At 36.7% G+C, this 26,784-nt stretch overlaps 2 protein-coding genes across 3 annotated transcripts in view; one reads left to right on the top strand and one right to left on the bottom strand.

Moving 5' to 3' along the window:
* The window catches only part of AIMP1 (aminoacyl tRNA synthetase complex interacting multifunctional protein 1), a 36,120-nt gene extending 18,894 nt beyond the window's left edge, over window positions 1-17,226 (top strand). Inside the window, exons 3-7 of one of the 2 annotated variants that reach the window (XM_035541985.2) lie at window positions 276-389; window positions 2,840-2,998; window positions 5,620-5,831; window positions 8,888-9,056; window positions 15,110-17,226. In XM_035541985.2, coding sequence (XP_035397878.1) covers window positions 276-389; window positions 2,840-2,998; window positions 5,620-5,831; window positions 8,888-9,056; window positions 15,110-15,276 — 821 coding nt within the window. In that variant the 3' untranslated portion in view covers window positions 15,277-17,226. The remainder of the gene's footprint in view (window positions 1-275; window positions 390-2,839; window positions 2,999-5,619; window positions 5,832-8,887; window positions 9,057-15,109) is intronic. The other variant, XM_035541975.2, reaches the window with a different exon arrangement.
* GIMD1 (GIMAP family P-loop NTPase domain containing 1) lies at window positions 16,009-22,309 on the bottom strand. The gene is made up of 3 exons (XM_035542006.2): window positions 22,232-22,309; window positions 20,233-20,648; window positions 16,009-17,501 (listed from the first exon to the last, which is right to left on the bottom strand). Exons 2-3 carry the CDS (start codon window positions 20,623-20,625, stop codon window positions 17,229-17,231), a joined length of 666 nt encoding a protein of 221 aa, XP_035397899.1. The 5' UTR covers window positions 20,626-20,648; window positions 22,232-22,309; the 3' UTR covers window positions 16,009-17,228.
* Window positions 22,310-26,784: the final 4,475 nt, after the last annotated feature.

Raw genomic sequence — 26,784 nt, 5'->3', positions numbered from 1 at the left:
TTGTGAGTCAACTAAGGAGACTGAAAAACTACTATATTAAGAGGCAACTTGAGTAAATAAATATTATGTTCCAAAAAAAAAGAGGGGAAAATGCCAATTTTAACAGCAACAACAAAAATTCTAAAAATATCTGTAGTAATAAATTTCTTGAAAGTTGCCAGTTTTTTGGTATTTGGCTCGCTACATTTCATTTCTCTCTTAAAAACAAAACCTTTTGCCAAGTAATGAATGCTAATTATTGAAGCCTATTGTTTTTAATATAGTGTCAACTTTAGTCTTGCAGGCATCGCTCCGAGAAGAGAAGAAGCTTCGTGTGGAAAATGCTAAACTGAAGAAAGAAATTGAAGGGCTGAAACAAGAGCTGATTCAGGCAGAAATTCGAAATGGAGGTGGGGAAAGAAGTCCTATCTTGACACAAATTAGATCTAGTTTTTGGTCATGTTTTGTGCTATCTTACTACCTTTTTATCTTTTTGTGACTGTGGCATCTCTCATAAACTCTGGATTTTCCTAGATTCCATGCCTATGAGAAGTTGCCTACTTCCAACATTCTAGTAAGCTGCAAGTGTAACAGGTATATGTGCCAAATCTTTATCAGACATGGAACTGGTTCTTTGTATGTTTTTGTAGTGGTGTCTTTTATAATGAGCCCCAAACTTGAATGATGTCTATGAGCACTCACAATACCTTGAAAATGGCTGAAACTTTGACACTTTTTGATAGTGTTGTGTAATTTTATCCAGTTTGACTGAAATCCCTATGGAAAATTGAGCCATTGTTCAATGTACAGATAGTGATTTATTAGAAAATCTGTGGCAGTATAAAACTAGAAACAATGTCTTGAATTTTGATTTCATGCTTTGGTAAGACCAGCCTTTCATTGCATTATTTTTCCTTCTTTGCACTCTTCTGTGTAGCTCTACTCAGCTCACACCATCATTATATAATTCCGTAGTAAAAAAGAAGGAAAATTGAAACTGAAGTGTTTCAGATGTGGCATGCTTTCTTTAAAATTATTTCCAAAGAAAACCTCTTCTACCTTCAACAATTATTACTATGTTTACACAAGCTGTCAGTATGGTAAGATAGTACCCAGTGTATCTAGATGCTAGCATTCAACCATACTGACTGTTTACTGGTAAAACAATGCGTTCAGTCTTCAAAAAGACTAACATTTTATAAATACAGATTTTTTTTTTCCTCCTTTTGGTATGAATAAAGCCCTTTCATGTACTAAACCAAACCATTAGTTTATATTTCTCCATCATATGTTAGTCCACAGTAATTCTTGACAGAGACAAGATATTTTGCAAAATTTCTATTATGTCTGAGAGCAAAGTCTTAAGGTACATAGATTTTTCCAAGATGGGTTTATAGAACATAACAAGAGTAAGGAAATTAATATTTTGCATGATACGTATCTTTCCTTTTTTATCTTTTTTATCTAAAAGATAGTAGAAATTCAGATCTTTTATTTTGCAGTAAATTAGTGTGTTTTGGGTGTGACAATATTAAGCGATTGAGCACAGAAATCTGATGAACATAGTCAAGTGATTTATTTCAGGTTTTTTTTAATAATGTCTTTCTATAACTAATAAGCAAAACAGCAAGCATTTTTTGTATAAATCTGATTCAAGTGATTGAAAAAAGTAACTTGTGCAAGTTTTTTTGTGTTGGAGAGCAGGTATCAATAAACTCGGTGCAATTCTTCAGAGAACTTAACGTCTAAGGTGTAAAAAAAGAAAAGCATGTGTGCAGAATGTGGAACAGTATAATAGTGATACCAGAAAGATTAATCAACTTGTCAATAATAATGGTTACTCAGTACAATGATTTGTTAAATGGTGTTAATAGAAGGCATATGGTTAATAGAATCATATCCTTTGAAGAGTAGAAAGTAGAAGGAAGGTGATTCTTAAGTTGTCATCTGGTGAGATATATCAATCTGGAAATCATCTTACTATCAGCAATTTAAAAAGAAATATAAACGAAACATGGAGAATTTAGGAAGGTGTGGTATCAACAGATCATTGTGAGGCTGCAGATACTTTCTTAGAATGATTTTTTTTTCAGGCTCATTTTCTTTAGTTAATCAGAAGAAAGAGTTGGAGTGATCTGACTACCCTATTAAATTTAATTTTATTGGGAGAAAATTATCGTGTAGTCTTACATATAATGAGCTAATAGCTAAAAGGTAAATGAGGCAAACACAAAAACAAAACTGACCCAAGGGAACAGCAGGAAGCTGGGACAGGGGAAGGTCGGGCTGGGTGTTAGGAAAAGGTTCTTCACTGAGAGCGTGGTTGGACACTGGGACAGGCTCCCCAGGGAAGTGGTCATGGCACCGAGCCTGACTGAGTTCAAGAAGTGTTTGGACAATACTCTCAGACACACAATCTGGTTTTTGGGTGGTCCTGTGTGGAGCCAGGAGTTGGACCTGATGATCCTTGTGGGTCCGTTCCAACTCAGGATATGCTATGATTCTATGAAACCCAAATGAAGAATAAGGAGTTAGTAGTGAAGATAACTAGATGTTGAAGTAAGCTACAAAAAGACTTTGTTTATATATTTTCTTGTATTTAGCATTTTTTCACAATTTAAAAAGTATGTAGCTGAAGACATTGTTCTTAACATCATAGCAAGTGATCAGAGTAGTCATATATAAATTGAGTTCTGATGTCTGCTCTGTAACGTTGTACTTTACTACTCAGCAGTTGTGATTGTTTAGGCATTTTAAGCAAAATTTTCAGTCTCTACTTTTTCATTTACATTGGGAACTTAACATGTTGCATTGTTCCAAGTTTTAGTACCCTTTCTAACTTCGGTATTTCAATTTTTAGTAAAACAGATCGCAGTTCCTCCTGGTACAGCTGTTTCTACAGCTTCGTTTGCAGATGGTGATCCACAACCCACAGCAGTTACATCATCTCCTGGCCCAAAAGATCATGTTAAAGGTGAAGATGAAGAAAAGAAAAAGAAGGAAAAAGTAGAAAAAAAAGGTATTTTAATTTTTCTTAACTGTGATAGACACAAGCCATTTAATTTATGCAAGTACTTTTAAATCATTCTGGGGACTGAAAAAAACAGTTCATATAGCCATGGTAGGAAGAGTCATGTGCTAACCCTTAAAATCTTGGAAGTACTTGAATCTAAGGCCATCAAGCTGCAAAATCTTAGGTGGGTTACATGCCAAATTTCTTTTAATGTTACTGAACTCCTTTATTTAAAAAAAAAACTATAAACACATACCACCATTACCACCAAGAAAAAAAACACAACCCCAAAAACCAAAGGGAGAACAAGGACACGAAGTTCAGAGCACTTTTTGGCAGACTGGATAGCTTCCTTATACGAGGCTTTTACTTTTTCAGCTGTCTGTATTGACTTCTCTTTAACAAACTCTATTAAGAGAGAAAAAGGCATAAGAATCTGTTACATTTGCACAGAAGTGTAGGTATGTATCTTATTAAACTTGTCTAAAAGTCATTATTTTATGCAAATTATTATTAATTTGCTGTGAACTTATTTGTATATCCTTTCAGAGCTTGTATATTATGGTGGTAGGGCACTGTATGTGTTTGCTTTAGTTACCTGTTTTTCCTGATGAGTTGTATGCAGGCTTATAAACTACTTCATATTTTTTGGTGTACTTCAGCATATGACACGTCAATATTTTATGTAGCTGTAAAATGAAAGCTGAGCAGAGATCACATGTTAATCAGGCAATTAACTGTTCTTTGCTACTAATCACTGTCTACAGAACAAGTATTGGCTTGGTAAGGAAAAAGAAATCTTTCCTGTATTGAATTTCCCCTTATCCTGTGTAAACAGCTTAAATTTAGAAAGTAATCTATTTGACTTCTCTCTTTCCAATACTGAATTCGGAAAAAGTTGAAGTATAGCATAAATATTAATTAGAAGCCCTGAACAGGATAATTCTGTGGAATTCAACATCTTATTGTAGACATGGTAATTAACTAGCAAAGTAGCTAACATGTAAAATTTGGTTTTTAGTCTTGGAAAATGACAAAATTACAGAATATCTCAACCCCTTTTGCTTTCTGTCACCTGCCTCACTTGTTTCCTCTCTGGTAATTTCCATGTTCTTCCTTGCACTTCTTACAACCTTCATCTGTGATGCTTCTCTGGATTGATTCTGGGCTGACTCTGTCACTGGCCAGAGAACAGCTCTCTCCTTAGCCACAGCATTGGAATGGGTTTGTTGTGTGCATCTGTGTGTGTGCTGGGTACAGACATGTTTCCCTGTGATCTCTTTTTTTATTTGGTGACAGGTTCCATTTTCCCTAAAGAGAAATAGGGTGCTAGAGGGTAATTGTTTGGCTCCTGACTATTGCAGAGGAATGCTATTAAGTGGAGAACAATTAGAAATGACGTAAAGGATAAAGATAATGGGTCTTTAAAATGATCTCATGCATTAAATGTCAACTATATTGATGACATTTTTTTCAGCTTCTCTTTAACATAGGGATACACAATAATTACACTTAAATTAATAAATCTCAGTCATTAGTACTTTTAATTCATCATATATGAACTGAAATATTTTTGAAGAGCTATTAAGTTTAAAAAAAAAAAGCTGCTTTTCTATCTTTGAGCACATGAATGAATTTTATACTTATACCAGAGCAATGATCATGAACCACATTGGTTGCTGCGTCCACTTTTGCTTTTTGTTCCCTAGAAAAGGGAGTTTAGTTCACGCTGATGAAGGGAATTCGGTTTATGGTAATACATACATTTCGCTGGATGAAAGAATATGCTTATTTTAAGTAAGCACTTTTTATATGTTTCTTTATCCCCTACAGATTATTGTTCGTTAAGCAAATCATGAATGTCTTTCAAGCAGGACAGCCTTACATACAAACTGGAAGTAGCTTGATTATCTCAAGGAATGTCTAAATAGGAAGCTATGTATGGGGGATATTGCTTAACTCCTGTTTTACGGTATACAGTATATATATATAGGTGATAACAAACCCTTGTGTTACAATTGGATAAGGAGTTATTACTCATCAGTGGAATTTCATAAGCTATGAGCATACTCACACACTGGTTTATCTGGGGAGTAAATAGTGTTAGCTGAGGTCATCTTGAAGGGTTGCTGGTTTGCTTTGCAACTGTAACGCCTCAGTTGCAGTTATTTGGCAGTGCAAGAAGTCAGGAGCTTTTGTGAAGCGCTTGTAACCCGATAGCTTATGATTGTCTGGTTTCATTTGTTGGTGAAACACCAAGGCAAGACTTTTTGTTAATTGCTAATTATGAAAGCAGTACTATTAGGCTTATCAACATGGCCTTTGGCAGAGCATGTTTGTCACTTACATCTTAGCTACATTTAAGGTCAGGATGACTTCATTTTACAAGCAAGAAAACACCTCTGTCCTACAGTGAAAATTACATGTAGTAACAATCTAAATTGGAAGGTGTAAGATAGTTCCTTTCTGGAAACTAGCAATAGAGGTGCTAACTCTTTACTTGTCATTTGCATTTTGCACTGGATTTATACTTGATTCTGAGACGGTAGCTCACTTTTCCCTTGCAAATAGTCGCATACATGGTTTTATACTAATTTTTGTTTCTTGAACTGAACTTCCTTCAACAGGTGAAAAGAAGGAAAAGAAACAGCAGCCTGCTGCTGGAAGTAGCGATTCAAAGCCTGTAGATGTTTCTCGTCTGGATCTTCGTGTTGGCTGCATCATCACTGCTGAAAAGCACCCGGATGCAGACTCTCTGTACGTTGAAAAGGTGGATGTTGGAGAAGCAAGTCCAAGGACTGTCGTCAGTGGTTTAGTGAAGCATGTTCCTCTGGATCAGGTATTAACAACATTATTTACTGAGAACCTATCCCTTCCTAAAGGAATTGTGATCGTTGCCTCTTTATAGGGTATGTTTTCATTCTGCTATAAGGTTTTTAAAGTAATAAAAAAAGATTAAATTGTGAGAGTAGGGCTTAACAGTAGTCAAAAAAAGGAAAAGTACTCCTCCCTCAAGTTAGTTCTTTTCTCCTTTCAGTGCTTCTGTCCTGGGATCTTATTCTGATTCCTCTGTATTGCCTTTGCTACACACTATACTTATAAATTAAGCAGATATGACTCCCTTTAGGTTTTCTAGTATGTAGTGGAGAATCTGTAATGAAGGTTTTGCCACCATCCAGACTGTTGAAACCTTTGCTTTCCATCTCTCATTATAGCTCATTGAAATTTTTGGCAGAGAGGAAAGCGAAGGGAAGGTAAATTTAACTTAAAAATACCTGTCAGCAAGTGGCTTAAACAACTGTGGAATACAAACCATGTTTTTTACTCCCTTGGCAGGAATAGGGTCTGCCTCTTTCTCTTTTTCAGTTGGTCCACTTCTGTGTTTGACAACCTGAGACTTAAGATCTCTTTTTCCTTTCACACCTCTTCTAGAGGGTTAGTAGGAGGGAGGAGTTGACTGAAGGCTTCTTCTACATTCAAGTGCAAGCTTGGCAATTAAAGGAGTGTTGTACTGAGCGACTGCAAACTGGCTGTGAAGGAATTGATGTTAGTGTGGAAAAGCTACGCTTTCTCGAATGCCTTTTCATTCCCTATTCATGCCCCCTCCCCATGGTGAGGCTGCAAATGCAGGAGGCAGTTAAAGTTATATTTGTGGTTTTTAGGATACAGAAATTTACTGATGGGGAAAAAATGACTGAATATGATAACTATTCTGCACTGGTCACCTAATAGTATCCAATTACTGGATTTGCAGTAGGCACAAATTCAAATTGCTCAAATTGCTTGTTTTTAGCAGCCTGCTCTTGGGAAAGCATTTGGGGAAAAAAAAAACTCTTAAAAATTTTTCTAAATAAAGTTAGGGACACAAAGTGTAGAGAATGTAGCAACAGTAGCAGTCCTTTCTCTTTACCCTGCTTTCTGTATGAAATAAATAATCCAGAATACTCGTTAACAGAAAATTAGGTGTCATTCTTGCACATTCATCAGGGACAGTTTCTGTCTGGTTTTTGTTTTGGCAAGTGTCTGTTAGCAAGTCTCTGTAAATTCTTTGGGACGAGCTTCCATCTTTGTGTTTTTGCAGTGTACAACATTGTGGAGTCCTGGCGTGTGACTATTGCCATATATTTAATTAAAAACGTATACATCATAGCAAGTACTAGAAACATAATTTACCAAAGATTAAGCTATTTATTATTGTTGTTTTATACTGTAATGCAGCATTATTTGAGGCTGTATTATCTGATTTTACTTCAGGTTGGGAAGCAAAACGTGTATCTTCATTCACGTTTCAGTACGCAGTGTAAGTCACTTGTAGGCGTGAACATTTCTCGCATTTATGTGCAGTACAGTGTGTTTTTGTGCACTGCTGATGGTCAAGGCAAGTTGGAAGCTGCACCTTCTGATATCACATTTAGAACATGCCATCAGTAATAGGGATACGGTACAGAAACATGAAGTGGACTGTGCTAATGCTGAGCTCTTTCAGCAGTAGCTGGTGAGAATTGGAGAAGATTTTGAAACATTTGCAGAAGTTGGCAGTATTTCTGCCACTGGTTTTGACTTTTTGAAGTGGATCTCCATGTGCTCCTAGCAACAAGGCCTGTTTCAGGCAATCATTCTTGAAATTCAGACAATTCTCAAGTATCTGTTTCTTTTTTTCCCTATTTATTTTCACCTCCTTAAATCCCATTTGATCTAAGAGCCTCACATCAATGATCAGAAGTGAAGGACTAAGGATGCAGGGCAAGTATCTTAAACTTAACAAAAAGAGAGGAAGAAATTGACGAGGGCTTTTGGTTGCTATTTTCATTGCAACTTACTCTGTCTTTATAGCAATCAGTGTAGTAGTTTTAATTCCTATTCATTAGCCTGTCTGTCACAGTATCTCATTTTGAAATATAGAGGGATAGTTATTTAGCAATCAATTATACAGGTAACTTCAAGGATTACTTAAAGAGCAATTTAACACTTGTACTTCCAGAATGAACTCTTGTGTTTTCTGTGTAGTAAGCATCAGGAAACTTTTCCCTATTTTAGTTTGCTTCTTTTTCCCCCATGCTTTCTCCTTCATTCTACCAGGATGTTGGGATAAAATGCACAAAGTCAAATCTAGAATTACTTATGGTTATATACTGCGTGCATTAGGAGTACAGGATTAAAGGCATACATTTTTCTGTCTCAAGGATGTTCTGGGTTTAATTTCTTTTCAGTTTGAAAGTGTGCTTTGTTTTCTAGACTAAAGTGTGACTATTCCCTCTATCAGTTTTTTTCTCTCTCATTTACTGTTATAATTTTTACTAACATTCAAGGACAGAGAAGAAATCTGGTTTGTTAGTTGTTTGCTCTAACAAATTGCAGTGTACGGTATGTACAGCTGTTTTCAGCAGTTCAAAAAATTCAAAACATTTGGGTTAAATAAGGTAGAATTTAAGACTGAAGTGAGCTAGCTAACTGTGTAAAACACCTGTATGTTTCCAGGGCACTAAGAATTTCTTATCTATGAGCTAGCCTAATCTGTAGAGTGTTTTTTAAATGGAGATTCTTTTATCATACTATACTGAAAGTGGACTGAAGTGATGATTTAGATTGAGTAAAGATGGAATGTGGGTGAAATGCATCATATGGTTTTGGGACTTCTGTTTTTCACGTTTTATGTATCCATGATAAGTGTATCACAATTCACCCTTTATTACATCTTGGGTATTCTCAGACTAATTCTTAAGTGGTTTAGATGTTATTTGGTACTAGTGTGCAGCCATTTTAATCATGCATCTATTGTTTTGTGCTTCTCTTGTATTAGTTAAGGTGCCTTCATTGTAATTCTTTTGTTAGAATGAAATAATTTAAGTCATTAGGCAATTAAGTATTCAAATCCTTCTGTTTTCCTCCCTCAAGATGCAGAATCGGATGGCAATACTACTCTGTAACTTGAAGCCTGCGAAGATGAGAGGAGTCGTATCTCAAGCAATGGTGATGTGTGCCAGCTCCCCAGAAAAAGTGGAAATTCTGGCTCCCCCACCTGGGGCAGTACCTGGGGACAGAATCACTTTTGAAGGTTTTCCTGGTAAGCACTGGGTATTTGGGAAATGGGGAACTTGAAGGAACTAGGAAACAGCTGACCTTTGCAAAGGTGACATAGGTGTTGAAGCAGATAAAACAGTATTTTAAAGCCCATGACATTTCTGGTTGAAATTTTCTGAATTAGTTATGTTAAAACCCTTTATTACAGTGCTAGAATTGAAAATATTTAGCCACCTGCCAAAAGTTGGAAAATACAGAGAAATAACTGTAATTCCTACAGGTTTTATGGTACTTTTAAGAAACCGAGCAATTTTATATTAGTTTTTCCAAGTGTTTCAGCACTGCAGATGTTTGAGTAAAGATAAATGCACTTTGCAAGTTGCAATTAGCAAACATAAAGCATAGAAATATCAAGTATCTTGCCCGGTGTCTCAGTGTAAGTGATGAAGCAGTAAGTTGATGGTTCCAGGTCCTTTCCCTAGTAAAATTCAGAACTTGAGCTAGGCTTTTGTGCGGGAGGAAGGGTGATGCCTATGTATGAGAGAAACCTATAATATTCAAAACGGGAGGGGAAGGGGGGGAATTTTTTGTTTGGTTGGGGTTTTTTGTTTGTTTGAAGAGGGGGAGAAATGATTCGTTGGGTCTCCAAAGAAAGACAGCAGATTCCTTTCCACTTCAAATAAATAATCAATATTTAGCACACAAAAATAGTAGAAATAATTTTGCATTGTTTAAATGGTGGGAACTCCAAGTTAGTACATCATCGAAATAGGTTTCTAATTCACAAGAAAACCCTCTGTGTGGTAGATTCCCCCTTTTGGTCATTCGAGCTATTGTAGGATTTTCATACAATGAGAAACAGCTCTGTTCAGTTTTTCAACTATCAAAGGAAGTTCACATGCCAACTTGGTGCTGTGCTTTTTTTTTGATAAAGGCAGGGATATCCAGGAGATGTAATTGCTGGTAGCAAGTAGGAGCTGCCTGCCGGCCCCTCTGTTAAAATTATCTGGCCAAGTTTATACCGTGGCCAAGGAATTTATGCAGCACAGCATAGGTCAAGGCCTGCTCAGGATCACTATGTGACATTATTCTAAGAAAAAGTGGTCTGTAACTCCCAGGATTTCCTATCTTGGGGGAATTTTGTGTGTGTATGCATTTATCAATGAAGTGTTTATATCCTTTTTAGAATGAGTTTGTTACTGAGTTTTCTTTCACATGTAAGAAAAACATATACCTTTCAGTTTTGTACAGATCCTATCAAACTTTTTAAACTATTGTGTGTCTGACAATTTCTAGATGCAGAGCAGTATTTTTATTTATAAGCCTCTTGGCAAGCTCTATGCTTCTTAAACACATCTGCATAAATACCTTTCATAAATACATGTGTGCATACGTATATGTGTATGTGTGCATATATTTACACACTTCTCAGGATTGAAAATGTTGCTTGTATATACATACATATTTTTGGTTGGCATGTGATTAAGGAAGCAATGGTCTATTCAGGTGTTTTGGAAATGGGGAAGAAAGCTCAGATTTCTGTGATTTAATGCTGTGATTGAAAATACTTGATAAGAATACTGCTTTTAAAAGGCTATCAGTCTTGCAGCATTTCTCATTTTCAGTTTTCTGTTTTAAAAATGCACCAAACTTGCTAGCTGAGATGGGGTATTGGTAAGATGGATGTATGCAATGCATACTAAAATCTGAAAGGCTTCAGCAATTGCAATGGCTAAGCTGAAGGAATATTTGTGACCTCTAATTTTTCATCACATATCTGTGAGTAAAGTTAGATCAAATGGTAAGTGTGTGTCCTCTATTACATGCAAGGATCCACTCATACTACTCTGTTGTTGTAGAAATGGGCATGCAAGAGACATCATCAAGCTGCAGAGTAAACCCTGTTAGTAGCTTAGACCTGCAAAATAATGGAAAAGGCAGCCTGGGTGTGTGTGTTTTGAGGGATGGAGGGTGACTTTTTTTTTTTTTTTGTCTAAGACATATCCTTACTCTAAATTTATGTCTCAAGTAACTTCACATAGCTGGCATTTGAAAATCATGTAAGACCTGCTAGTGGTGCTATTCTGTTATCCAGCATATTTATTCTTGCACATCAGGACTAATGAGGTAGATTTTATCAAAATAATAAAACTGACTCTGTTGTTCAAGTTGCAAAAAGCTTTTCCGAGAAAAATACAATTATAGGAACATTTGTTTTACAATCATTGCCAGATGTATAAGATACACTGAAAGTCTGTTGACATTTTGATTCTTAAAAAGATGTAGAGTATGCTAAAGGTGGTGTAAAAGTTGTACTTTAGTTCTAAAGTTATAACCTGTAGCCTGTGGTTATAAGGTTTTGTACGCTTCACAGCCATTTCCTTCTGACAGGGAGCCAAAGACTTGGAGCTTTGGTAAGTGCCAAATGAAGGCTTTTACAATCTATATGAAAAGCATATGTATCCAAGGCTACGGATTGTAGTCTGAAATATGGCAGCTGTTTCCTAATTAATAAATAGTTGCTCACAAACATTAGCACGTATGAGCTGGAAGGGAGTCATGGACTTTGAAACCATACCTTATGCTTAACAGTACAGAGTAAAACGATATATCTCCTAGAATTCCTATAGCAAACAGGAAGAAAAGCTAGAGTAACTCACTGAGAAAAAATGTAAAGCACTGTCTTTTAAAGAAAATGCTTTCGTCCTCAACTGTTGGTCTTTAGCAGACATGACTTATAATGAGGTAACTGGCACATAGTGGCATGCAACATGGATGGGATCTTGTGTGCATTTATAATCTAACAGCAATAGAGCAGGGCAAACTTTAAGAATGAATTTACATGCAAGAGCTTAACAGGGTACAAATTAAAACAGTGATGCAATTTTAGGATTTTGACAGTTTTTTTCTGTCAAAATATTCATCAAATACAAGCTGATTTTCCATGTTGATTTTTAGCTAAGCAAACAGTATCTTGCTTCAAACTCATTAAAACTAGTTGATCATTTTTCTGAAGAAACTTGAGAGTTTTCTTAGAATAATTTTCAGTATTTTAGGTGAAGAAAGATTTGCTAAAGAATGCGTTTGTCTGGAGGACCACCTGTTCACTTAACGTCGTTGCATTTTAAGGGAACTTTAACACCATTTCATACTCTAATATATGAATCTTCAAGATATATTGGGCTTTTTTTTGTAGTAAGAACTTTATCAAATTTATATCCAACTTCCATGAGAAAGATCTGATTCATAAGCCATAGAAAAATTATTCCTTCGTGTCTGTAAATATACCCTCCCACACAGTAATTGCTGTGAGACAGCAATTAACTGGAGTTTTCACAGCTAACTGAGAAATCTTCTTTCTAGTAGCAGTCTAACTGATGCCATGACAAAATTCTTAAATGCGAAAACGCCACAGGAACCACAAGTCTAGTATGTAAATTATTTGATTTAATACTAGTTCTGATTTAAGAATTTTTGACATTTTGGTCAATACCTAGCTCTTCAAAGAAAAAAAGTGCTAAGACTGCACTTCAATGGTTGGTTTGTATTTAACAGATTTCTTTAATCAAAGCTTTGGTGTATGGGTGCTTTCCTTCAGTTGCGTAGTTATATTCCATGGTGGGCATTGTAGTATTAACTTTTCATAAAGTCTTTTCATAGTTACTGAGCTGTTACAGAATGGAGAGGTTTCTTGCTTATTATGAGAATTTCTTCTGTAATACTTAAACTGTTAGACCTAATTACATATTTAACAAAAATTGGGACCTTTTATTTGTTTCTTTTTATGTAGAGTGGGAAGCTTGTTAAACCACTACAAGTTTGAATTCATTTTTAAAAGTCCTTCTAAAGAATATTTTCTGAGGGGAAAATGTAATGAGGGGAAAGCTTAGGAAAATACACAGCTTAAAACTCTGGTAGTATTTTAAATTGGTGCCTATGCTAATCTGAGTTCACCACAGATCCCAAGAGAGTTGAAATGGGATTGAAAAGAAACTTATTAGCATCCAAAATGTGTTTTTTATAATAAAAGTCAGGTTTTGTTCTTACTGGGAAAAAAAATAATCACTTGTTTTTTATGTTTGAGGAGGGGGGAAGAAATGCACAATGGATCATTTAACATTCTGTTTAATGATTTTATTAATTTGTATGCATTCACTTGGTCTAAATCCAAGTCTGTCTCTGTGAACTTAAGTATTGAGTAGGATTTCAGTTTCTTTGAAAATGCACAATTGGCTCCAAGTGATTAGGTTATTAATGGTATTGCTGTTTTTCTTTTAAATATTAAGTACACTGCAGTTGTGAAATAACTTGACTGCGTTACTGAATCCTGCTCTGGCAACCCTAGCCTGCTTAACACAGAAGTCCGGCCTGGTACGCTTCTCTTGCACAGTTGCAGATGTAGAAGCTACAGAAGTTAGACCTGTCTACAGGCTGAAATAACTTAATATTGCAAGAACTGAGAATGTGAGTAGACTGAATTACTGAAAACATTTAAAGAAGAAAATAAGGCAGGTTGGAATGAGAGTAGTTTACTTACTCATGCTGGTCAGTCAGTCAAGAATACACCAAGCAGTAATAACTCATCCAACTACTAGAAACATAACTTGTGCTATAAACCTACAGGGTTTTTTTCTTCCTGAGCTTTTGGGGACATTGAGTAGTGGAAGATGCGAGTACTTTACATTCTGCTCACATAGAGAACTTTTCATTTTGCGTTTAGGAACTTCTTGCTCCCCTGAGAGGATCTCAGGGAAGATCTGTTTGCCAGGATTTGTTGTTTGAGTCTTGTTTTCTTTAGAGGTTTCAATTATGTGGGCCGAATGATACCAGCATTGCACACCTATCTTTTAGCAAGTAAAAATACATGCACAGTATCAACAGGTTATAGATAGTATGCCACCCCCTTCAGCATTTAAATGTGTTCTGATTATATTTGAAACAAGTCTTGGGGTCTTCCTTTGTACTGCTTGTGTGTTACACACAAGAGGTTAAGAGTACCCAACAGCATTATGAGTAAATTAACTTTTTAAAATGAAATCATGTTTTTGTGTAAAAGGATCTGTATTGTATTAAAATTCAGAAATGAAATTTGCTTGACCTTTGATTGGAAAATAAATGGTACAGTGAATTGGTTGTCTTGCTTAATCTAGATTATATTGGCAGGCAGCAGTTTTTTCAGTATAAATATTTACCACAGGGGATCTTATTTACTGTAGTTGTTTCGTTCCTATATTTTGGATTTTATGCCCATTTATTAAAAAATGGGAAGAAATATTTGACTCTGGAATACTTCACTTTTCTGAGTAATGAGTTTGTATTTTAAAATATTACTAAAAGAACCTTTTTCTGTAGTCATTAGAAATTTTTAAATAGATTTCCTAATGTAGTTAGGCTGTCCCCCTGTAGGAGATCAATAGTTTACCATGGTATACACGTGGAAACAGAGGTGATTTACAGAGACTGAGGCCAAAATTGCTGAGATACAAGTTGGCCCTTAATGTTACTGTTATTTTATGCACCAGAGCTGATCCCTAAATGGTACAAAAAGTAACAGAAAAACGTTGAAACTTGGGGCTAAAATTATATGTCAGTGTCCTAGTTTTGGACTATTCTTGTCTATGTTCCATATTTCTCACCTATAAAGGCAAAATAAAATTCTAAAAATTCAGTAATTCTTAAACTTAAGATACTTAAGCTGCGTCTTTGTGAGTAATATATTGCTCTATGGTATCCTATGGTCCACATCTATTTAATTCTTAGAAATCCTTTTGCTTTTAGGTAGTGTTTGTAAACTAACAACCAGCAATAGTTTTATTTCTTTGTTTTTGACAATAGTAGTAGTCTGTTACTTATGCTTTTTTCCCTGAAAGCCCATCATTTTCAGAGAGGATCTGGAGACATTTCCTAGACAGTCCCTAATTAAGATTAAAGTTTCCATTTTGGGACTCGCAGGTAATTTTTTTTTCCCTTAAAAGTTTGTACAAAGATACTATGTGAGCTTTCACAAATGCATATTTATGCACATGTGCATAAATAGAACACTTGCTCTGTCTTCTGTATTGTGTGCTATTAGTTTTATTCGTTGTTTTGAAACAGGAGATCCTGAGAAGGAACTTAATCCCAAGAAGAAGATGTGGGAGCAAATCCAACCTGATCTTCATACCAATGACCAGTGTGTTGCTACGTACAAAGGAGTTCCATTTGAAGTGAAAGGCAAAGGAGTCTGCAGGGCAGCGACCATGGCAAACAGCGGAATTAAATAAGTGGTTATTAGCCTGTTCAGATGTTGAAATGGAAAGTAACGAGAGCACAATAAAAACATCAATATATAACCCCTCTGAAATGCATGGCTAATATGTTTTTTTGTTTGATTCCTCTTCCAGAGATACAGAATGTTCTGCCTGTAATACTTTAACAATTCACTCATTCTCCATATTTACTGTCCTTGAGGTTGTGTTCTCAGCAGTCAGTAACCACACAATGTTCAAGACTTAATTGCCAAAGCTTGTTCATGTTAGAACTGAAGGCTGGCAAGCATCTTCTCTAGACAGCTGAAAGTTTTAGAGGATCCATGAAGCACGAGCATCTCAATAAAGAAAACTTTCTGCCATGTTCCTTGTGTGGTAACCTCAATTCAAGAGGTACAGCATGAGCAGTTGGTCAGTGAAGACCATAATTAGTTTCATTCTTCTTGTCTTTCAGAGGTTTCCCTCCTCTCAAGAATTTTTCAGATATGTTATAAACTTCTGCAAATTTTGGTTTTGGATGTGTCATCTGAGCTGTCTGTGGGCAGTTGTAATGGGAATATAAAACTCTGTCCCTTTATGCCCTAATACAAACACATTGACATACATCAAATATGTTGTTTTACTATATTAGCTCATTTCATCTTTTCTAACTGGATAGTTCCAAATGACAGATAATACTACAAAAGAATGGCCAAACCATGTTAGACAAATACCCCCCCCAAAAAAAAGTTTCCAAAGCCTGAAACACATATAAAATGAATTTATTTCTTGTTTTAATGTATCTTTGAGTAATATTTTATACAGAATATGCTTTGGTTTTAATAGAAATGGCTTCTTCAGGTTTTACCATTTGAGTTACTCCATAATACATAATGAGCAGTCAGAACTGCTATGGGAAAATCCTCAAATTACTCCTTTTAATTCTTGCCTTTCAATACTCTGAAGTAACCATTTTAGATCAATTCACAATTAAACCTTTTAAGCAACTATTTAGAGGTAATTACATGTTTGAGCATATACTATTTAATTAACTGTCTACAGCCTAACTACTCAAAGAGCACTCTTCTAACCACTGAAATAAAAACAAAAACAAAAAAACTTACCGAACCTGAATTTCACAGGCTTTGAACTTCATCCCGTAAGCTGGGAGATGAAAACAAAATGATGATGATACAAAATTGAAAGGAGCAGGCACAAAAGAAAAGATGAACAGGTTTCTTTTTTGGATGCGTTTTGTATGTGCCTATACACTTAACTGTGCTAATTTTCTATGCATCTGGGAATAAGCGGTAGTAATTAGCACATTTTAAATGTGCTGAATAGCATTAGGCATACAGGAACTATTTTAACTGCTTTGTAAACTACATATCTGATAATATCCTATTAAACAATATTATTGAAGTTGAAAATCTCAGTTCTAATTATTCTTGGATCAAGGTAAGGAAATAACTTTGCAGTAGATAAATCTTAATTTTTAATATTGGAAAACTTTTTACAAACACCGGATTTCAGAGGAGCTTCTGAAAGCTCCAAAAATTGAGCAGAGAAGTTCCTTTATTCCTTACAGCCTGAACTCATGCATTTTTGCTTTCTCTTTTTCTCCAGATCTGTTTTGTATGGACTGCAATATACAATCAGATGTAGCATAAAATCTTACTCCTCACTGTGTGCATATTAGGTATTAGCACTATTAGTATATTAGCTACATTTACATACATAACATGTTAGCACTAGTTTGGTCTGATCGTGTGATTGAAGCTAGGATTCTGGATGCAGTAGTGTGAGGTACTCTATGAAAGGCATGTAGTTTGGGAATCTAAAGAGGTATTTCCAACCGTATGTTCAAAGATATTTGGTGTGGAATGGTATTGCATGTGAAATGTTCCAATTGCTGGCTTTTCTACTGTTTTATTTCCATTAAATGTTATAAACTATAGAGAATAGACACAAGTACCCGAAAGCTAATTTTATTCTTTGCTGTGTTTAAATAGAAGCACTTGATAATTATTCTGTCTTATAAAATTCAAGAGCTTTCTAAAGACAATAGTTCTTTCCTCTTTAATTATGCTCTTTTGGCTGTCTAGAAAAACATATTTGTGCTGCACTGAGCTCAATAGGGACAACAGGGTACTTGAGGCACTGCGCAGATATGCTTCCTCACTGAATCCAGCTTCTTTTGCCTTGTCTGCATGAGTGAGTAAAACCGCAGTGAAATCCTTCCATGTGGGACCCAGAAGTTCCTGTAATGAAAAACGAATCTCAAATAGATATATTTTCCTGTTCACTTTACCCAATCCCACCTCATATACTTATGTATTAACAGACCAGAATATATTCTTTTCCTGGCAATAATCCAGTTCATGCTATTTGAGTTGTTGAAATTTCATGGGGATTTGACCATTGAAGAACATGATGTCCCCTTCTAGTGGAAATACGTGGTCATGCAGTGCTAGCAGTTCTTTGTTCTCCTGCTACAGGTGTTAATAGAGTTAAAAGGTGCATGTATGTAAATAAGGAAAATGGTGGTTTAGCTACAGCACACATCAGCATAAATAACACGTAAAATTCAAGTAGTTTATAGCAATTTCTACATATCTATATTTCTAATTCTATTTGTAGAAGCTCTTTGGAAAAATTTTTATAAATCACCTTGCATTGAAGAAATAAATGACTCTTTTTTATATAACACTAATTTCAGTAACAGCTTTATCCCCTAAAACTGAGCTGTTCTCAACAATTCAGAAAAAAAACACAAATCAAATGCATCAACTTGAATGACAGCTGGAGAGTTTGTCTTTAACTATGGTGGTTCATCTGATGGAGGGGAATGGAGAACACGTTTTTTTGTTAATGTGAAATAAAGTAATATGAATAAGAGATTGGGCTTTACTTTACAAATTAAATAAAATTACAATTTTAGAGCACTCATGCTAACTCCTGTGTGTGTGAAAAGAAGCTTACTTCAGTAACAGAGGTCACTTTGCATTGATCTCAACAACTCTGTAGCCTAGGTGTCCAAGTGTATACAGGTACTTTAAAGGACACCATTGCATTCCTAAGATAAACAGGGAATTGGGGTGGAGGAGGAACAACACAAGGTATATTGGTAGTCATTAATCTATTTTAGATATTAGGAATGAAAAAAATTAAACTCTTGCAAAATAGATGCTTACTGTATTTTGGTGTAAGTTTTCTTAGGAAGGGTTGAAGGTATAGGTTTTAGGCAGAGAGGATAGTGCCTTGATTTTCTGTGTATTCAGATGAACTGGTGCTAACATTAATTCTGAAATCAAAATCTACCACTTTCCTAATTCATTAGACTATCAAAATAGAAATCTGAAGAGATTTAAATTCTAATAGTCTTCTACATGAATTACTGATATACCATCCTTAATATGTGAAGGATTATTGTGAGAACTGAATGCTAAAGGTAGTCCTTATGGTAATTTATTCTTGCAGTGACATACTGAAATACAACAATTATTGTTTGTATTCCCAGCACTCAGACAGCTGCCCAGCCCTATTTGTTAGTGGCTGATGAAATCATAGCACCTGGTGTTTTAAGGAGTTAATAACTAAAATAGTCTGACAGTCACTTACAATCACAAAACAGAAGTAAGTGTCGCTTTCTCACTGTTTTATAACATGCTTTATTTCATTTCCAGTGGGGGGTTTTGTAGCTTCATTAAAGGAGAAGGGTATCCTGGCATCTCTTAAACTTTTAATGCCCACATGGACTTGATCCAAAACAATCTCAAGGTGATTTTTCATTAGCTTAGAGTAAAAATATTAGAGAAAAATTCTGAGTCCTCTTAAGTATTTTGAAGTACAGAGGAATGGGAGAACTGAATAAAGAAAAAGGGTAATGCTGAGAACAAATATATATGTAATCTGGCGATGAGTAAAAGTGCTGTGAAAATTTAACAACTAACTCTCAAACTACTAGGAAAGTGAGTAGTAGTCTAGCAGTACAGAGTAATCAGGAGGAAAGCGAGAACAACTTGAACTTGTGTGTGTATATATATTTTTAGGCAATGTCGTTACTGCAGGTGATAACGCTTGATGCACCAGGAATTCCCTTTCAGTCTTAAAGATTTTTAGAAAGTTAATTTGTATAAGATAGATGGGAAGTGTAATACACAGACTTTGACAATGATTGAAAGCCTTGTTTTTTTGTAACTCGTATAAACAAACCTCCTTGATCTGATCAGATAGATAAACTGAGCAATATCCCTTTGGTCTCCTTTTCAATGAAGTATATGCATGGTAATTAAAACGTTTCCACAGAAAAGAAAGCCATTCCATTTCAGTGTATTTTCCTCCCACTTATCTTACCTACTTCCAAAAATTTTCTCCCCCAGAGGAGAAATTCAAAATACTTGCTTCAAGCCAGTTATGCTAGAAATTTTCCTTACCTAGAGTAAATTTAGGGTAACTGCCTAGTTATTTTCTCTTGAACAGACACAGCAGTAATAACAGTGCAGGACAGAGCTGAGCATCCTTGTCCTAGGTCAGTCAGATTTCCTGCGTGATTTTGGACCTGTCATTTTCTGCTTTGGGCTGTGTTCTGTCCTATACAGAGTGCAGAAGAGTAAGGTAACCAGACCTTTGCTTCATATAATATTTCTCTTTAAGAAGCTAGATCTGTCATAGTAAACCTTTAACTCATTTCTGAGAGAGAAGCTTGCTTTGATAGGTAAATTTAATTTCTAAATCCTGTTGTGCTGAGTCCAAGTACAGCAGACAGCAGTTCTTACCTCTCTTCTCGGGTTTAGTGTGTTAAGTGTAGCTATGGTTTACAGTGTTGAGTTGGGAATGGTGTATATTTCAAATAGGGGATTGGAAAATGTTCCTGTTCTCAGCTGCACTTCTCTAACTTACTTCTGCAGTGAACTCTTCCATAGCTATTTTCAGCCACAGACAGAGTCTGCATTGTGGGCAGAGGCTTCTACCTATTTACTTATTTGTTACCTGGATGAACTGAATTGTGTGATCGTTTTCATCCGGACACAGAGGCAGGTCAGCCCTCAGGACCAGAAGAGCTAGATGCAGGCCTTCCTCCCTGAAGTGGTGAGCCAGGGCTGATCGCACCGTCTCTCTCACCCGCTCCTTGCTCAGGCTGCTGTGGGGGTAGCCTGGAGTGTCAAGTACTCGAACACGGAGAGCAAGCTCGCAGCCATTCCGTCGTGTAATCCCCGAAATGCGGCAGCTGCGGCGCAGGCTGCAGCATGTAGTCACAGAGCTGGGGGAGAGCTGGCTTTCAAAGTCATCACTGCCTAGCAGTCTGTTCCCAGCAGCACTTTTGCCAGTCTGAGTTCTTCCAAGGACAACAAGGTTGATTGTCATCTCGTTGGTGTCTGCCATTGTCTATGCTTTTAGCCACAAACCTGTCATTAAGTGAAGAACGAATAACAGGAGCTGTTTCAGACAACTTTAAAAACAGTCCAGCAAAAATGGCAAAATTTGGTGTCTTTTGAGTGTCCTTCACTGCCTGAAATATCTAAATGAGTACTGTTGATAGACATTCAATACACCACACGCATACCTCTGATCCAAGGACACGTCTTTGTACTTTTCCAGTTTGCTGCTCGGAAAAAATGAGACTCCCTGGTAGCTCCCACAGCTAGCAGCACAGCCTGATGGGCTGTCCTCCTATGCTGGTGGAGACTGAGGAACTGGGAAAGAGTCACATCTGTGGAGATTTAGGAACAAATAAAGCAGATAAATTTAAGGAGAGGAAACAAACAAGGGAGGGAGAGCAGGAGCTGAGAAACAACCGTGGAAAACAGTGTTGTGGGAGAATATTTTATGAAAAGGAGGAAAATTAGGGGAGGAAGAAGTGACAAATGTGGGCTGCTGATAGTAGGTGACTGTTTCAAGAAGTAAATCTTTACACGCTTTTAAGAGGGGAAAAAAAGGGTGGTATGGAAAAAGTAGCTTTTAAAGGAGCACTTTTTCCACACTAGAGAGCAGCTTAGAATATGTCTTTCATCAGCTGATACTAAAGCTGTAAGAGACAATAATTCAAAAGAGCTTTATGTTACAGGTAAATAAATATAGGAAGTATGTCTTAGTGAAGAAAGAAGGGCTGAAATAGCTAATGTTGCAGATTCTAACTCCAGGTCAAATTGAAACTTAGGAAATCTATACAGTCTTTACAGCACAGTGGGAAAGAAAAATGTAAGCTAGTGGATAGAGAGGAGAGATGAGTAAGTATTGTTTCCAGTTAATATAACTGTTCATAAATAAGCCATCTCATTTTCTTCTTTTCTGTAATCCAGTGTCCAAAGGGGTTTGATGCACATTAATTGTCTCAGAGGAATATTGGTTGATTAAGTTCAGAGATGTTTCAGATGGAAAAGCAATTAGTAAGTAAGCAGCTGATTTCAAGCTATCAGTGACACCTGAATTTAAAGTTTTTGTATTTCTTTATTTTTATTTTTTAATGTACTGTGTTTATGTACTCAGATTGTGGGTAACTTCACAGTGGAATTGTCTGCATTTAATTTTAGATTTTTGCATATGCCGTTCAGGCTTTCTCCTTTATATCAAATCCATGCCCAAATCAGTCTTTTGAAATAAATTCAGTACAAAGCCAAACATGCAAGATCTATTATGTTAACATTACTTTTGTTACAGACAACACTGAGTTCTGTACATGATCTTCCTTACAGAATTCACAGTGAGCTTTTTGTGAATTTTTCCACGATCCATTTCCTTTTTTTTTCTTAAGAATACCTACCTATTCCCTTTAAAAAAGACACCTTATGAAATGGTCGTCATCAGTTATTCATCAATCTAGATGGGTATTGTATTCATTTTTTGTAACATAATAAGATGATATGGAGGACATGAATTCATGCATTTCTTTTTTTCCCCCAGTCATAACCAAAGATTTTTGTTCTTTTTATTTTTCCTATATGCAGTCTATACTCAAATGCTTCGTTTAAATTCATGGTATGTAGCTTACCTTATATTCCCTGAAATTCTTCTTTCATTGTCTTATAATCCATGTGTGCTGTGTAAAAAAGACGTTCATACTTGAACTTTGAAACTAACAGCAGCAACGTACCATGCTGAAACTGTTACGTACACATTAATCTGGTTAATCTATTACTGATAGATCCTCATTCAATTGGATATATTTGGTCTGCACTTGATAGTGTCTATTGAATTTTTGCAAGTTAGATGCAAATGTGGATTTTGCAATCACTTTATTGATTATATGAAGTTGGTATTTTTTCAAGTTACTTAAGTTCTACCAGCAGTATAATGTGAGTGGCAATGGAGGTACTGGATTACTTTCAGTGTTGCGTGTTCTTGAATGTGTGTTCATATATGCATGTCATGAGTATATGCAATTTCTTTTATTCTTACAATTAATTGATAACCACAATATTTTCAAAGCACCGTGTAAACCTTATGCAGATATAAGGCAGTTTGCCTAACAAAGATGGATTAAGATAATCCCAAAATGGATAAAACTACAGAAATCATGTATGAATCAGGAAGAAATCAGAATGCTTGCACCAGTGCCAGTAATGTGCATTCACTGTTAGCTAGATAGCTTTGATCGTGTGCTATGCTTGATAAGTTTGTCTTGCAAGCATCATTCTTTGCCATACTGTAATAGTATTAAAACCAAAGGTAAAATCATCTTACAGAAAAGACCTATCACTTGCTTATTTTTGCCACAAGTGGGTAAGCGACTAATTTGAACTTGTGTGCCATAGTAGGAAGTAAATCTACATGCGTGCTTTAATGTCTGGATTCTGGTAACAGAACAAAAAGGTGAAGTAAGTCTGCTTGTCCGTTCACAAGGAAAGGTTTAGCTATACCTCCCCTGTGACCATAAATCCCAGGTGGGTGGAGGCATATGTTTACTCCAATAATCTGGAAATCTGAGAACAAGAGTCTGGTACGTAGGCTGCCTGTGGTGGGAGGAAAAGAGGAGGGTGCTTTCTAGAGCCCCGTCCTGCTAGGGACATCGTCATCCAAAATGTAGCTCTATTTGGGAGCTCAGATGTGTTGGTTTACCCCAATACCAGGCTGCTCCTGCCTGCAGCACTGGGGTGAAGACTTCAGTTCCTCTGGAAGCCTCTTGTGTCCCAGTGTGGTGCCACAAACACAGCCAGTGCTTTGGCAGAAGGTAGGAGCTAATGGTGCCTTCACAGCCTCCTTGTGTAAATTCACATTATTCGTCATTCACGAGTTCATCATTTGTGTTGCTTGGCTCTCAACAGCTGTGCAGCAATTTTGTTGCTGTATTTTTTTAAGAGCACGTAGCATGTCAGTTACCTTTAGATAGCTCCCTGCTCTTGGGCCTGCCTGTTCTGGTGGGAGGTGAGACATTCAATCTTTTCTTGTGTTGTATACGTAGCTGAGGCACGTACTGTTAGTTTCTACCATGAAAAGCCTTGAAGGTCAACACCATGCAGATTGTGTACAACTCGAGTCCTGCGCAGGCCTTATCTCTTCATATGTTTATATATATAAGGTGTACAGCAAGGTTTCTTTATCAGCTAGTGGATAGGGGTGACACTTGAAAAGCAAAACAGTAGGTCAGTAAGACTGGATATCGTGAAGATAAAATCCAGATGCTTCACTTTAATTTGCCTTGAAGTCTTGCCTTTGGTTAAATCATCACAGTCCAGCTCTGCACCTTTTGTTGGACTGTTCCTATGCATAGTAATGCCTCTCGTTAGATCTGAGGCAGTATGTGTCCTAGCAGTTACATCCAGCTGAACCTGTAGCCTGCCAGGGAAAGGGCATGTAGCCTGCCAGCTGTGCATGGACAGGGATTCAAAATATCAAGAAAGCTAGAATCACAGAAGCAGTGAAGTGGTGTGTGCAAAATACAGCTTGCCCAGCTGTAGGCAGAACGGGGCTCTTGCACTGGCAAAATGGCTATAAAATTTAGAGCACTGTAAAAAAGGCAATGTTTAAATGCTATTTAAAACTTAGCTAAGCACTCTTCCCAACAACAACAACAACAAACACATTTCTTCCAATATTGTTAATATTGTTATGAGTGTAGCATAGTCTGAGTTGGGACACATCTGGAAGGTCTTATGTCAGCATGGGCAGGGGATTTTAAGAAGTCATCTTCAGGGGAGGATAGGATGGAAAAAATCAAACTGATTTATATGACACTTGCTTAGGCTCCTTGAAGTACATGGAAGGAATCCTCCCCAAGGTGGCAGTATCAGCCTGCTCCACAGGTACTGTAAAACTCAGCTGGGGTCCCCTTGCTCTGAAGTCCAATGCTGAAATGAAATACCAGGTCAGAAATGGGCTAAATCATTAGAAGATACAGAATAATTGCAGGGGCCTTCAAACATCTGCTAAAATAACAAAGATGTAAGAAGCATTTTTCTCTCCTTTGTCACAAAAAAAAAAACAACCCTTTATATTCGTATAATAAGAATATTTATATTTTTCTATATACGTGTATATAGAAAAAAATACAGCACAAGATCTTAATGAGTTTGAACAGCAGTAACACAAGGTAGCAGTTAAGAAATTAGAAGTTTTATTTGCTGTCCCTTACATGATTCTTTTTCTAATACAGAACTTTGTTTTCCCTAGCTTTTGAGTTTAGTTGGTGACATTTGTCATGGGGCTTTGAATATGAGATCTTAGAGTCTCCTGTCAGAATATGAATTTGCAAAGAGCGAGTATGGAGTGTAACATAATTGCACTTGATGCTTTTTAGCACTACTCACTGCCTGTGGGTAAGCTATTGTTTGGTTTCCTTTGTGTTTTTAAGACTTAGTTTTTCTCTTTGCCATTTTAAAAATAAAACTGAGCCTATTATGGATTGGCAGGCAAGAAGGCTTCCTGTAATTGATAAATGAGTCTTGTACTGCTCCCATAGAAATGCCAAGCAAGTCTAATAAGGGATTGCCAAGAATTAAAGGAATTAAGGACCCTAATCCAATTGAAAATAACTGGAGTTTGGGTGTGCAACTTCTCCAGTTTTTGAAAAAACAATGATAATTTGCAAGTGGCTATTGGATTTATATATATTTACAGAGTTAACTAGAGTTGCAAGGAGTTGCAAATCATATTACCCTGTCAGCTGCTGTTGTATTCCTGTGATCACCCAGTTGGTCTGCAAGCACCCCGAGCAAGCTTCCACCCTGCCTTTTAGTGTGTTCCAAGCAGGCTCCATCTTCTAAACTGAAATGCTATAGGTTCTCTTTAGGCACATGACATCCCTCACCATGTGTCTCCCTTCAGTTCCCACGCCTTCCCATCCCTTACAGCTTCTTTTCCTATGTGGGCTCTTATTTGGGCCCAAGATGATGCCATAATAAGTAATTTAAGATGTGCTTTGATGAAGTTCTCTTAGAGAAAACCCAGTGAGGCCATTTGATGGATTGCCACACACAGAGGCAGGCTTTTAGCCTTCCCAAACAACATCAGAAATCCAGGAAGGTATGCAGTCCATGTAGTTGGGGATTTCGGTTCCGGTAGACACGTAATTTCAAAGGAAAGCCACACAAGTCACTGCTGAGACAAAGATAGGACAGACTAATGGTTCTGTATTCCTTTTGGACTGCATTCACAATGACATCTGTACTGATCCTAAATGAATGCACTTGGAATATACACTGTTACCTTAAAACAGTCTTTTTTTTTTCCTTTGCTTAATCCTATCCTTATTCTCGGTATTTTGCAGTAAGCAATCATCAGCAACCTACAAGATCATGTTTCTCTTTGCAGTATAGGCGATGTGTAGTTTATGTGCAAGTGGATTGATCTTTCCAGGAAGAAATGAGATGGGCTATAGCTGCAGACTAACTACACCTGTACAATTGCAGAACTAGCTCCTCAGGTTCCCACTGTACTCCTTACAGTGGAATATAGGGTCATGGCAAATACAGTCGGCAGAAAGGCAGATGCAAAGTCGGCAGAAAGGCAGATGCAAGGCCTGCCTTGCATTTAGGAGGAGATTGAGCGGAACTGTCAGCACAGTGAAAGCATCTGCCAGAAGTTGTTTTTCTGCTTTCCCACTGGATCACCAGGATCCACAGGATAACCCTTTCATTCATCCCCTGCAAAAACCTTCGTACTAGAAGCCGGTGTTTTTGACATGCTGATCTGGTGTCTCTGCTGCGGAAGTATTGTCTCTGCTTAGTTGGCAGGAATGATGTTCTTCGAAGCACTTGGCTTCAGAGTGCTGCTCTGTAACAAGGCACAGGAGCACGTTCTCTTCTTGTTTCCTCTTAGTATGGTTTGGTATGACATGGCTTTTCAAAAGGCAGGGGGATGTGTTGTACAATGGGGCAAGTCACACTGCAACAGGCCTCCAATTTCAAATGCTCTTACTTATTCCCGCCTTCTCTGGTTTAACTAACAGCTTCCTCCATGGCACCATATATATTTTTTTTAATATAGAAAGAATGCTTTTAATATACCTTACTGTGTTATATTGTCTTTTAAGCAGATTACTTAGAGATATTTAAGCTGTCTTGTTTTCACCCACGTTTCCAGGATACATTTTCTATAGTATAAAGG

This window comes from Cygnus atratus, chromosome 4 (genome assembly GCF_013377495.2).
Source record: "Cygnus atratus isolate AKBS03 ecotype Queensland, Australia chromosome 4, CAtr_DNAZoo_HiC_assembly, whole genome shotgun sequence".
In the NCBI taxonomy this organism is placed as follows: Eukaryota; Metazoa; Chordata; class Aves; order Anseriformes; family Anatidae; genus Cygnus; species Cygnus atratus.
The sequence above is the reverse complement of the archived record's forward strand: the minus strand, read 5'-3'. Positions and strand labels throughout refer to the sequence as shown.

Coding starts and splice junctions, on each gene's coding strand:
- GIMD1 (XM_035542006.2), bottom strand. CDS start 20,625: ATGGCAGACACCAACGAGATGACAATCAACCTTGTTGTCCTTGGAAGA. Junction 17,502..20,232: donor ACACAATTCAGTTCATCCAG/GTAACAAATAAG, acceptor TTTTCATTACAG/GAACTTCTGGGTCCCACATG.